At 44.2% G+C, this 12674-nt stretch overlaps 3 protein-coding genes and 2 long non-coding RNA genes across 5 annotated transcripts; all 5 read right to left on the bottom strand.

The window, feature by feature from the left end:
• Positions 1-29: 29 nt before the first annotated feature.
• On the bottom strand, positions 30-3139 carry Spn31A (Serpin 31A). Its single transcript, NM_135497.3, has 4 exons — positions 2956-3139; positions 514-1390; positions 301-454; positions 30-242 (listed from the first exon to the last, which is right to left on the bottom strand). Exons 2-4 carry the CDS (start codon positions 1381-1383, stop codon positions 118-120), a joined length of 1149 nt encoding a protein of 382 aa, NP_609341.1. The 5' UTR covers positions 1384-1390; positions 2956-3139; the 3' UTR covers positions 30-117.
• A 720-nt stretch (positions 3140-3859) lies between these two features.
• On the bottom strand, positions 3860-7055 carry Pen (Pendulin). The gene is made up of 5 exons (NM_057693.5): positions 6751-7055; positions 6196-6333; positions 5821-6134; positions 5186-5756; positions 3860-5108 (listed from the first exon to the last, which is right to left on the bottom strand). The coding sequence occupies exons 2-5, from the start codon at positions 6256-6258 to the stop codon at positions 4488-4490; spliced, it is 1569 nt and encodes a 522-aa protein (NP_477041.1). The 5' UTR covers positions 6259-6333; positions 6751-7055; the 3' UTR covers positions 3860-4487.
• A 964-nt stretch (positions 7056-8019) lies between these two features.
• On the bottom strand, positions 8020-9742 carry Cpr31A (Cuticular protein 31A). The gene is made up of 2 exons (NM_205956.2): positions 9588-9742; positions 8020-9093 (listed from the first exon to the last, which is right to left on the bottom strand). The coding sequence occupies exons 1-2, from the start codon at positions 9597-9599 to the stop codon at positions 8083-8085; spliced, it is 1023 nt and encodes a 340-aa protein (NP_995678.1). The 5' UTR covers positions 9600-9742; the 3' UTR covers positions 8020-8082.
• A 112-nt stretch (positions 9743-9854) lies between these two features.
• On the bottom strand, positions 9855-10351 carry lncRNA:CR44875 (long non-coding RNA:CR44875). Its single transcript, NR_124171.1, has one exon. It is a non-coding gene; the product is annotated as a long non-coding RNA:CR44875 (long non-coding RNA).
• Positions 10352-11665: 1314 nt separating this feature from the next.
• On the bottom strand, positions 11666-12593 carry lncRNA:CR44874 (long non-coding RNA:CR44874). The gene has a single exon (NR_124170.1). It is a non-coding gene; the product is annotated as a long non-coding RNA:CR44874 (long non-coding RNA).
• Between the last annotated feature and the right edge of the window lie 81 nt (positions 12594-12674).

The following is a 12674-nucleotide window of genomic DNA, read 5'->3' as shown; positions in this document are numbered from 1 at the left end:
TCCGAAGCATTCATACATCGATATTACTTGTTTAGTAAATATTAGTTTTATTTTACTTAGTTTTATAGAAGTTAACATATTGCACTACCCTTCCGTGTATCTAAATTTTAAGAATTTTTAAAATTCCACCACGTGACCCATCAGATAGGTCACATTCTCACTGCGAATGGCGAAGAAGAATGGATGGTCAGCTCGGAAGAATTTCTGGCGGGAGGAATTGCTGATCACAATGGGCTTATATTCTGGAATGTTTATGGATAAGGTATATTTATCACCAGGAACTACAAAGAAATTAAATACCTGTGGCATTCTTTGGTAACTCGGGTCCGGATCCGGATCCAGACTCATTCAGATTTATGCGCAGCTTTTGAAGAACATCGGCAATGGGCAGATTCGCCGATGCATGCAGATGTTTGAAGTTCGCCGATGCAGCAAATATCTCCTCAAAGCCGAGCTATATAAGATAACATATTCGAAATTGGGAAAGAGGATACATTTATTGATTTTACGAACCTGTTTCAACGGCTGCCGCAGACTGCACTCGAAATCGATACTGAATTTGGGCAGCAACACCTGCACGCCCTCCATCTGCATTCGCTGCTGCAGTGCACCCAAATCCAGGTCATGCAGCTGCTTCTCCAGTTCCTGCAGGCCACCACGCTGATTGGGCAGAATGAGCAGCATGGACAGCTCCTCGGCGTGCTCGTAGGGCAGCTCAATGGCACGCGCATCCAGATCCCTCAGCTCAGCGAACTTCACGAACATGTCGTCGTCGAAGAGCATGGGCACCGATTTCACCTGGCTGCCGCTGTGAAACTCATAGAGTCCGGTTCTGTAGGCACTGAAGGGCAGGAACCACTTGCTCTGCAGATTGGCGGCCAGCAGCAGGAGCAGGGTATTGGCTGACGAACCACCTGCCACGTGAATATCCTTCCAGCTGCCGCCTCCAACGCTGGCCAGGATCTGTTCGCTGATGTGGCGACGCAGTTTCTCCGTTTGCTCCAGATCAACACACTCGGCAGTGGCATGGAAATAGGTTTGTGCAATCTTCTGGAAATCATCGGCCACTCCAGATTCAGATGACAGCATCAAACGATTCTGCAGCTGCAGGAAGGTATCTGCATCTGTTGTGATATTGCCCAGTTCCGCGGCATAGAAATTGGCCATTTTGGCATTGCTGGCAAAACGTTGCTTCAGTCGCAGTTGTTTCTGCAGCTCCTCGGCGGTGGCTCCATCCGATCCCAGGAAGAGCAGGGACAGAGTGGCTTCCAGTAGTAGTGGTGATACAACTACATTTTGTTCTGCAAAACTCGTTGCTATGCTGTGGTAAATACCAGCACCTATGTGGCAATCATAGGGCGTTGGATTGGCAGCTTCACTCATTGTGTTGCTTCAAAAAAATCCAAGAAAATTCAAGTTTTGAAATCTTTGTATGCAAAATGAAATCGTAATCTTCGTAAAGCTACAAAAAACATACACAGATATATTGCATGATAAATTACTTAGCTTTCAACTTTGGAAGGGGTATTATCTTGCCCACTTTTTCCAGGAATCTAATGAAATCTGAATCTCTTGAGAAGCCTTGGGCAGTGTTTTCGTATGCAGATGAAGTCTTATTAATATTATAAAGGCGTGAATTTATCGCTTCCACATGGTTGATTCTATCAAAAGTAATTGTTTAGCATAAATGCGCCCTACGGCATAATGCAAAACACATGTGCCATGTATATACATACATATGTAGATATACATTTGTAAGTAAACTTGGCCAAATTTATTAGGGCCATGAGATGCTTTAAATAAAATGAAAATATAATGCGGCCCAGCCGCAAGTAGATACTACATTGAATCCCATTTAAATTCACCTTGGCTCTTGAAGTGCACACTGTAATGAAAATGTAAATTGTCTACCATTTCATTTGGCGAATACAAAAGAAGCGCCTTGAACAAATAAAGTCAACTGAACACACTAGGCCAAACTTGACACTATTTTCGGCAAGTAAACAAAGCGGAAACGCCGAGGCGGAAAACTTTGTGACAGTGCTGTGGCTATATATTTGCGGCAACTTTTAATTTCACGCGAATTTCGGCAGCCGCCGCCGTTCTATGGCAAACAAACCCAATCCCACCGCCTACCACGCCCACGCCCACGCCCACTTCAATGCCCACTCGCTATATATGTACTATATAGTTTGTCGATTCGAAGCTGCAGCTCTGCACGCCGATTTCTACGCGACGCGCACACTTGCGCGCTTAATTGCCACATCAACAAACAAAATACGCGCCCACCCACCCCAATCGGAAAATAAAAACGGACCGAAACGGAAAAAAAGACCGTTTTCCGCTTCAAAATCGCGAGAGCCACGCTGCCCACACTGCAAGAAAAATCTATCAGAAAATCATGTCACTCATACTCTTTCAGTTTTCACAATTTTATCACATGAACAACTTTAAAATGCATTTTGAATAGATTTAGTATAGGTAATATACTATTCTATCAATTCACAGCAAAATTAAATGTTTTCCCAATGATTAAAATTAAACATTTTATAATGAGTACAAATTTCTTGCTGTGTACGCTATGTAGTAGTCGCTATAAAGTAGCGCTGTTCTAGTGCTAGATGTTTATTGTTTATTTTTGGTGTGCCAATTTTTTGTTTTATTCAACGAAATTAACTGCATCATGAGTTTGTCAAAAGTGCTTTCGATTTTTTTCACACTTTTTTTCTTGTATTTTGTAAACGTTTAAATGCACCAAGTGGCATATGGTGTATCCCCAACTGGATTCTCAGTGAGGCATATGAGATCAGAAAATTGTTTTCGAAGTGGCATCATCAACAACAATAGTTGTGAAAATTTCGACACACATTCAGTGAAAATGCGAATTGATTTACACACAAGGCAATTTACGAAACTACCGATTGGTTTCACATCACTTGCACTATTCTCTATTACCTTTTTTAAAAATCGTTAGAAATTTTTAAGTTTCAAATGCGTAATGTCAGTTCAGATCGTTTTGCAATTATATAAATTAGTTGCCCTTAGAGATTCACGCCCGCACGCAGCTTCGGCAGAAAGTCGACTAAACGCTTGCGCTCGGAAATAATAAAATAGCTCGAGAAAGAACCAATTGAATACATAGATCCGATCCATCGGTGACGACAATTTGGGCAACGCGGAGGCAAAAGCTCCGGATGGCGGCCAATGCTTCCACAATTCAGTTCGAATTTTCGGCAACTACTTTGCCCATGCTGAATTTTTAATCTATTTTTATAATTTGTTTTGCCACACACACACACGATTCGCCGAATTCGACGCACTGCATCCGATGGGAACAAGATCGTACGTGGACATGGTTGTTGATGTGACGTCGTCGCTCCACTGATTAAGCTTACCCTCTGGATCACTGCAATAACCACGAACGCTGCGATTCATCTTGATTGAGTTGTGCGTGGTGCGCGTTCTGTGCCAGTAGTAGACTACTACTCACTACTCACTCGTCGGTTGTTTAATCATTATATCTAATCTGGAACTTTTTTGGGGTCGCTGTCCACCGCTGCTCGAGTGGGCGTGGCTGCGGTAGATAGCTCTTAATCTTCCGGCTATCCGCTTACGGCCCAAATGCGATTTAAATGTACAAGACAAAAAAAAAAACATGTATTGACTGCATGACTTTTTATCGCGGATTTACGGACAAAAGGCGCCAGCGCATCGAAGGGATAACATTTTAAATTCGATTGCCTGCATCGGTGTATATCCCAATAGCATTCCAAATAATATACAAAAAAAAATGCCAAGGCCCAAAAATAGGCTCCAATTTTCGCAATGCTCAAATGCAGCTTAAATACACATGAAATTTAATTAATCATTCAAACAATTCATTATTTATTGACAACTTTGAATATAAACATGCGATTCGGGAATGAGGACACTGGTGTGAAGGGAATGAGTTGTTGTTGTTGTTGTTGTTGTTGTAATGCTTGCGCGAAGGTGGAGGATTAAAAGCGTTTCCTGTATACATAAATAAATACTAAACAGCCTAAAATATATCCGAAATGAGCTCGAAACGTATCCAATAAAAAGCCTAGTACACGCAAACATAAGGTGCCCCCTGTACAGACGGATTCTGGAAATACTATGATCCACGGATCCCAGCCAGCGCAGCTGCCCGAGCGGTTGCATCGTGAACGAGGAACACTGCCAGAAAGATCCATGCTGCAATCTGTGAAGTCTAGTCTAACGCGAGGAATACGGGTATGTTAAATGGGGATTCATGCGAGTGGATTTTGCCAACCCGATTCAATTATGACTTTAAGCTAATGCATTCGCCTGTGTTTCCATGCATACCTCCAAAGTGTTTGGGAATGTTTGTAAGATGTGATGATGAGTATGCGTATGTTTGACAATGGCATAGTGTGTGAGCGCGGTCGAAGGTGTAGTTGTTTGTAAGGCGTGTGAGCGGAGTTTGGAATGTGTGGGGTGGGCGATTAGAACGTGTAGCCACCTTCGGGAGCCTTGGGCTGGGTGGCATTGAACTCGAGGGCTCCGTTGACCTCCTGAGGTGCGAGCTCTTGCTCGGCCTCGTCGTCGCCGTTGCTGAAGTATGTGTCAATGATGGCGTAGGCCTTCTTGTAGACCTCCTCGTTCTCGTGCTGCTGCAGAGTTTCCAGCTTGTCTAGACCGCCCATCTCCTCGACCATCAAGCATAGGTTCTCGGTGCCACCAAGTTTCTCCGCCAGGGCAAACAGATTGGATAGGCCCGTCTGCACCACCTTGATGGTACGCGGATCCTTTGTGTCCAGCAAATCGATAAAAGGCTTCAATATTTTGTACTTCTCAATTAGATCGACGATCTGTTCGGGAGTGCCAGATGTCGTGGTGTTTGTCACCGCCCAGGCAGCCTCTTTTTGAGCCTTGAAATCACCCTTCTCCAGCACGGTGCGCAGCTGCTGGAAGATGCCGGCCTGAATCACAGCCTGGATCTGCTTCTGGTTACCTGCTGTGATGTTGCTGACCGTCCAGGCAGCCTCCTTCACAATGTTGCTTTTGTTGTGCTGTAGAAGGAGTCCCAGCCTTGGTAAACCTCCAGATGCAATTACAACGTCAGTCTAATAAAAAAAAAAAAAAAAAACAGGTCGGTCAGGCATGTTATAACAATAAGGATTAAAATCATTTGTTTTCCTACCTGTTGATCTGTGCCAGTCACAATGTTGCCAACGCTGCGCAGGGCGGGCACAATAATGCTCGGCTCGTCCATTTGCAGCAGTTTGACCAGGCGCGGCACTGCGTCCGAGTCGACCACAGCCTGGATCTTGGTGTTATCGTCGTCCGTGACGTAGGACAAAGCCCAGCAGGCGTCGGCCAGCACTTGGATGTCCTGACTAAGCAGAAGCTGCGACAGGACGGGCAACAGCCGCTTCACCTGATCGAATGGCGGCGATGGATTCTTGTTCCGGCACAGGTTGGACATCAGCCAGACGATGTTGCGCAGAAAAGAGAGCGGTGTCTCATTGTTGATCAGTGGCAAGATTCCGTCAATTACGTTGTGGTGGATGACAATGTCGCGGGCGGCGGCTCCGTCGCCGGCAATGTTGCCCAGAGCCCAGACTGCCTGCTCGGCCAGGTTCATGGACTTGGACTGGAGCAGAGCCACGAAATGCGGCACAGCATTGTGTTCGATAACGCAGCGCGTTTGGTCGGATGTGCCAGAGGCGATGTTGGTAAGCGCCCAAGCGGCCTCGAACTGCAGCATTGAGCTGTAGCGGCGAATCAGGGGATATTCAATAATGCTCTCATCAACATTCTAAAGCCACTACTCACTTGTTGGTATTCTGCAGGAAGCGTATGCAAATGGGCACAATACCATGGCCGATCATCAGGTCGATGGGTGGATTGCGCTCCCGACTGAGCATCTTGCGGGCAGACTGCATGCCCAGAAACTGGCGCTCCTGATCCTCGCTGTTCATGGCCGCCACTATCTCGTCCACGGACAGCTGCACCGGCGACTGGCCATTGAGCTCTTTGAGCGGCGACGTTAGATCCTCGTCGTTGATGTTGCGCCGCTTGAACATCTGGTCCTCCTTTTTGGACTTGCGCAGCTCGATGGTCACCTCATGGCGGCGCATGCGTGAGTCCTAGGGCAAAAAGTGAGGTTAGTTCCGAACGCAGTTCTGCGGAGGATCTTGTGTACATTACCTGCGTGTTAATGCTGTTGGCCTTGTAGGAGCCCTGTCGTGAGTTAGAATCCGCCTTACTCATTTTTTTTTTTTTTTTGAGTTTTGTGTTTTTTCTTTAAAAGTTTAGATGTTTGCTGCTGCGATGAAATGTGTGAAACTGAAAAGGAAAATGTGAGTCAATGTCAGGAAGAAGCAGAATCAAGGGCTGCTTGGGTTCTTTTTTTTTATCTCTGTCTTTTATATTCCTTTCGGCGTGCAACAGGGGCGTAACCATGAGTTCAAAAAAGGGGTTTTCTTTGTGGCCAGCAACTCGATATGTTATTCCTATGTGTTAGCCAACATAAGCCAACTAATTTACAAGATTATTTTTAACGGGGCACCCAATCGCTCAAGCCCCCGCGAGTTAAGAACTACGCCTTTGGTTGGCAACAGCTGCAGCAGCCGCCATTTGCCGATTCGCGGAAAGAGGGGAACGAGAAGAGGAGATCACGAAGAGGCGGTCAAATTGATGAACGCTAGTAAAAAGCAGTGGGAAAAACCGCGAAAAGGAAGAAAAGAGTACACACGCACTTACCTTTGTACCTTTGCCCTTTTGAATGCGTGTGCTGGCTTTTTCGAATGGAAATTCACTTTACTGAATTTTTACACAATTTTTATCGTTCCCTAACGAAACGCGAGCACGAGAATTTGTCGAGCGTGTTAGCACGCTGAATGTGTCGGTGAAACTGTAGACAAACGTAGACAGTACTCTCGTAATCGATGCGAAATTGGAGTCAATGCCTGCTTGGCGCCGCCAGAATTTACCGTTTGATTTGAAAAGCAAGCCTTAGTGGCGAACGAAACGCAGATGGCTATCGATCTTTGTCAGTTATCGAAATTTGATGCCAGTGTGAACGTAGGTGCCTAATATCGCATGTTATCTTGCTGTTAACTTCGGACAACGGCGCGTAGAGAAAAATAATGTACATTTTTTATATCCACATAATTATTACTAAATTTTTAAGTAACTTATTATTTTTTTAGTATATATAAATTTCTGGTGTAACTTGTTAACGATCGCTTGCCAAGTGGTGAAGCAGCTTTTGGATTTCAATATGTTGTTGTGGAACGTGGAACGTGTGCGCATGCAAGCCAAATTCAGCCAACAGCTGAATAGAAGTCGGCTGAATCTGCACACCACGCGGGCTCATTTAAATGTTTATGACAAATGTTTATGTTTTACTTTCTCGTCTTTACTTTTGTAAGGAAAACCTTCATCTTAAAATAATATAATATTAATAATGTTTAATATTAAGGCTATACGTTTAAAAGCTTCAATTACAATTTCCATAAATATTTATGTTCAATCTTTGTTGTTAATTTATTCAACGAATATGTGTTAAAATGTAAAGCTCTATCCATATTTAATAAGACAAAAAATAGCCACCTAAATCAATATTTAATTGGATAATAAAAGGTACTGATTTTATCTGTCTACCTTTAAATATAAAATTTGATTGTCTCTTTTTTTTTGCTTGCAAATATGTTATCATTGCACTAATACCATTTAATCTCTCGATTATCAGTAATAATGCAATAAATGCGCAGATATTTCCGGTTAATGCTCTTTTCATTTTGTTTATATGCGGTTGTCAGAAATAAACAAAATTTTTTTTAGAGATGATTGCTGCCAATCGATTTAGTCCCTTTTTCAATTGTTTGTTTTTCGATTCTTTGAGAAGTAATCCGCTAAATTAATGTGGTAAATTAATTATTAAAATCGCCGCATTTAAGCTTTTGAATTATCAGCTTATAAATGTAACTAAACTACATTTAATTTGAATTAGTAGACAATTTTTTATGTATTCTCGAAGTATTTTATTCATTTCCTTATTAATTTCAACAATATTTCCGTTCATAATCCAATCTAGGCCGTCTTCTTGTTCTCCTCCGTAACTGGAGCAGCGGTGGTGGTGGTGCTGCTGGCCTCCGGGGCAGATCGTGCCTCCACCACGTCGGAATCATCGCTGTCAGGAGCTGGGGAGGATTGACCAGCTGGCGAGTAGGGTGGGAACTGCTGATCCTGGGGATAGGTTTGCTGCTGCTGCTCCTGCTGCTGCTGCTGACCCTCGTTGTAGTCAATGGGAGTGGGTTCCAGCTCGGGCTGTTGGGCCACAGGAGACTCCACCACCTCACCCTGCTGCTCGGCAACCTGTTGAATCTGCTGTGGGGCGAACACCTGCTGGTGTGGATAGTAGATGGGAGCGGGCAGCGAGGCAACGGGAGCGGAGGAAATATGGACGGGAACTGGAGCTGGAGCGGAGACGGAAACCACTGGAGCAGCAACTGCGCGGGCAGCGACAACCGGTTCCCGCTGGACCACCGCATTGAATCCGTTGATGTCGTCGGCGGTGTAGGTCACTGTGCGCTTGAAACCATCGGCATCCAGGACGGAATAGGATCCCACAACATTGCCACCGTCACGGGTCTCCACCTGGCTTTTGATATCGCCGGTGATGCTGTCGTGAACGCCGTAGGAGAAGTCGTAGCGCGGCGAAGATTCCAACTCTACCTGTTTCAGTACAGCGGGAGCAGCAGCCACAGTCTTGACCACTGGAGCAGCGACCACGGGAGCAGCAGCCAGGGTCTTCACCACCGGCGCAGCAACGGGCAGAGCGAGAGGAGCAGGAGCCACCGCCTTGACAACTGGAGTGGGCAGGGCATAGGATCTGGTGTATACAGGAGCAGCTGGCACAAAGGTCTTGGCGTAAACTGGAGCCGCCTGCTGGTAGACAGCAGCCTGGGCCACTGGTGCCGCATGGTAGACGGCAGCCGGTGCCTGGTAGGTGGCATAGGCGGGATGATAGCCGGCATAGGTGGCGGCGAATCCTGCGCGACAGGATGCGGCGATGGCCAGAAGGGAGAAAACAGTCAGGAGCTGCACGGAAAAAGGGTTTAAATTATTTCAACATTTTTCATTCACTTCATTTTGTTAATAATTTAAGTTAATTTTGCTAAAAGAAGTGCGCTACTTTATATTTTAGCCAAAAACTATGTTTTCATACGTGCAAATGCAATACAAAAATCCAATTGCATTATACAATTTTTCAAATCCAATATTAATTTAAAATCGAAGCAATGCCAATTGGATTGGTTTTATTTTCGTGATTATGCAAATCACAAGTTATGAATTCAGTTGCACTGAAATTGAATTTGCTTCCTATTTTTTGGCCAACACCGAATTTAAACATTTAATCGATATGGAATTTTTGCGGATTTATAGAAAAATACAAGTTGGCTGGATATTTTTTTTTTCGAGAAAGGATATAGTAACACACGAGTTTAGCAATTGCCTTGAAAGTTGGCCATTTTGTACGCCATTGAAATGCCTTTTAAATCGAGCTGCTTAGAGTTCCACTTTATTAAACTCACTTTGCCTGCCATTGTGGAATCACTTCCTTTGCACTGGACTACTCGGTTTGCTCGAGGATGAAGTGGCACGTGCCGCACAGGTTGCGATGACTTTCAGACTGACGACTGTATATATCCGTCCGACTCTGGCAGAGACGTCGACTTAATGATGTCGACCACTCCCGACGCGCACCACTTTATATGGGGCGTCAGAATTAGCCGCCCCAAAAAAGAAGTGGCGCCCTCAAGAAAAGACAAAAAAAAAAAAATAAAAAGAAAAAAAAAAATCCGAAGAGCAAACCGGTAACAAGTACAAAAGTGTCTCGGCATCTTGGTTGACAATTTGACAATTGTCTTGGGCCAAAACTGGTTTCGGGTAATTTGTCTTTTTGTCCACGGTTTCGATACTGCTATCCGATTGAGTTTCGGTTTCGGTTTCAGTTTCAGTTTCGTTTTTTGGCTTTCCGCTCTCCATTTTCGTTGTCAAGTTCAGCGCTTCCTTGTAGGCCTACTCAGCGTGTCAGCGATTTGGTAATTAATTGCGTTTTAAGTGCCGTTCAATTAACTTTTCAATTGTCCGTTTGCCACCTTGCAGCGCCCTCTGTCGGAGCACAACGCACTTGGCCGTGTTTTTTTTTTTTTTTTCTTGGCGACATGCGCACGCCAATGGAGCGCCAAATTTGCTGTCAAGTTGTCCCTAAAGCCAACTATTTCTCCACCTCCCACGAAAATACAGGTGTCTTGTCAACACCTCAATATCCGCCACTATACATACGTATATAAATATATATATTTATATTTCGACTTGGTGGCTTTTGTGTGTCAGTGGCGTTTGCTTCATTGGGCGCATGATTTTCAGTTTTTTTTTTTTTTGTTTATTTTGGTCTTTTAGAAAATTTATTATTGCTCCATTTGGTGTTTATTTGGTGTCCACACTTGCAGACATTGGCACAGTTTCACATAGTTTTGCACTTCGGAACAGAGGCTTGGAAATTGCCAAATCGGATTACTAATTACAGGCATCTACCTTTATTTACTTTTTTTTTCATTTATTTACCATGAATGAGTTGGTTACCATCAAAGGTTGCCAACCAGGAACAAAATACGCTTTGGGTCACCGAAAATGGGTCTTAATTGATAATAATAACCCAGAACCGAAGGTTGCCCCAAAAGGCTTTTCTATGAAATTCGCCGCTTCCCGCGCAGCCCAACGAAAAAATGTGTCAACTCATTTGAGCGCTGTAATTAAGCGGCTTCAAGGAACCAGCCGCTCTCCATTATGGTCACAATTGTCTCCGGATGGCTGTGAACAATGAGGCATCGAGAGATCCCCGTTCAATGACTCTCCCCCACCCCCCTCCCCCTTGGCGAAGGCACACACAAAAATTGAAAGTGCGTGAAGCGTCCGTGAGCATTCTGTGGGACATAAACATTCGATTACAGCGTCCAAACACGTAGCCCCAAGCCATCAAGATGCGTGGACAGCCAGGGCACACTTATCGTCCCAGTAGGGAATCTAAATATATATATATAAATATATACATATGTATGCATATATCACATACTTGAACTTGAAAAGTCAAGTGAATGGCTTACGCTGGATAGAGAGATACATGCCACCTGCCTTAGCCACCAAAAAACACACAGCAAAGTGCCTAAGGACACGCTTCAAAGGAGATCGGATTTCCATTGAGTGAATCCTTTACTTCGCTTTTTGCCCCCTTATGTGTTTGCATATATGTATCTATTATAGAATATATACTCGTACAAATGGCAGACCGGCTGAATAGAAAGTACCGGGAAATCGATGTTGTTCAGTGGATTCTTTTCAGTTGATTTTTTTTTTATATATTTCTATGATACATTTACCTCGAAAAATAAGGCTTGATTGATCTTGATTTTATATAAATAAATAAATCCCTTTGCGGCACACAGAAACTAAAGATAAATATAAAATACCAAATTTATTGATTACTTACATAATAGCATTTTATTTAATTGCTTCTAAATTAATTACATTTTTGCAGCTCGCTGAGAACACTATCCGCACTCGGCTTTTTAATTAATTTAGACAGGTACGTCGACTGTCGGTGGGGGTTAATAGTCAACACTTCTGGCAACGACCCTCTAATTGAGGAGGCGGAAGCTGCAGCTCAATGCCAGGTGGTGGGCCAGTTGGGTCAGGGACAGGAGAATCACTTGCCTATCGGCGTGGCAATTAAAAGCCAGTGTGTGGCTGGCCAGGATGCGAGGGGATCCATTAAGCCCGGCAAAAGGGAGCGTCTGGCATGTGGCATTTGGCATTTGGCATTTGACATTTGACAAATACTTAACACTATTTGCCCGACTTAATAAACCCGCCTTCGTTGACTTTGCAGCCGCAAAAGGATATGAAAGTAGAAGGGGTGTGTGGCGTGTGAAAGGACACGGAGAGTCCTTTTGGGTGGAAACGGGCACGGCAATGATTGATTGCACGTTAAAGCCGAAGAGCATCACATCATTTCCTTTTTACACTTGACAGGAAATGCATTTTTAGTTGACGCTGGCGAAATGAGCATCGGTGTGTGCTGCCCGGAAAAAAGGGTGTGGGTGTGGGTGCGGCAAAAAGGATATAGGATAGCATACGATGTGAAGGGGATAGTGCTGGATGGGGTGCGTCAGGATGCGGAGGATGCGGCGGAAGCGGAAGATGTACGTATGCAAAACGAAATCACAGCTAGTGGGAAAATGGAAAGGAATTGAAAACAGACAAATGCAAATGCAAAAGCCGAACCTGAATCTGAATCTGAATCTGAATCTGAATCCTGTATCTGAACTGAGTCTCAGTCTGAGCCCAGGCACTCCATGGCCGTTTTCACAGACAATTTACACAAGAATCACACAAATACGAGTACGTAAACATTTTGTTCGAGGCTGAAGCTTTGGTCATTGAGCAAACCATTCGCACGGAAAGCTCGTCCAGGTGCAAACGTTGTCCCACCCGTATTTAAGATCCAAGTTGGCGCACTTTTTGGCAGCTACAGAGGAAGGAAATCAGATATTAGAGGTGTACTTGCAGTACGGACTGTATAAATGTCAAAAAATTTTCAAAAAATTTCTTATTAAATT

Source organism: Drosophila melanogaster, chromosome 2L (genome assembly GCF_000001215.4).
Source record: "Drosophila melanogaster chromosome 2L".
NCBI lineage: Eukaryota > Metazoa > Arthropoda > Insecta > Diptera > Drosophilidae > Drosophila > Drosophila melanogaster.
The sequence above is the reverse complement of the archived record's forward strand: the minus strand, read 5'-3'. Positions and strand labels throughout refer to the sequence as shown.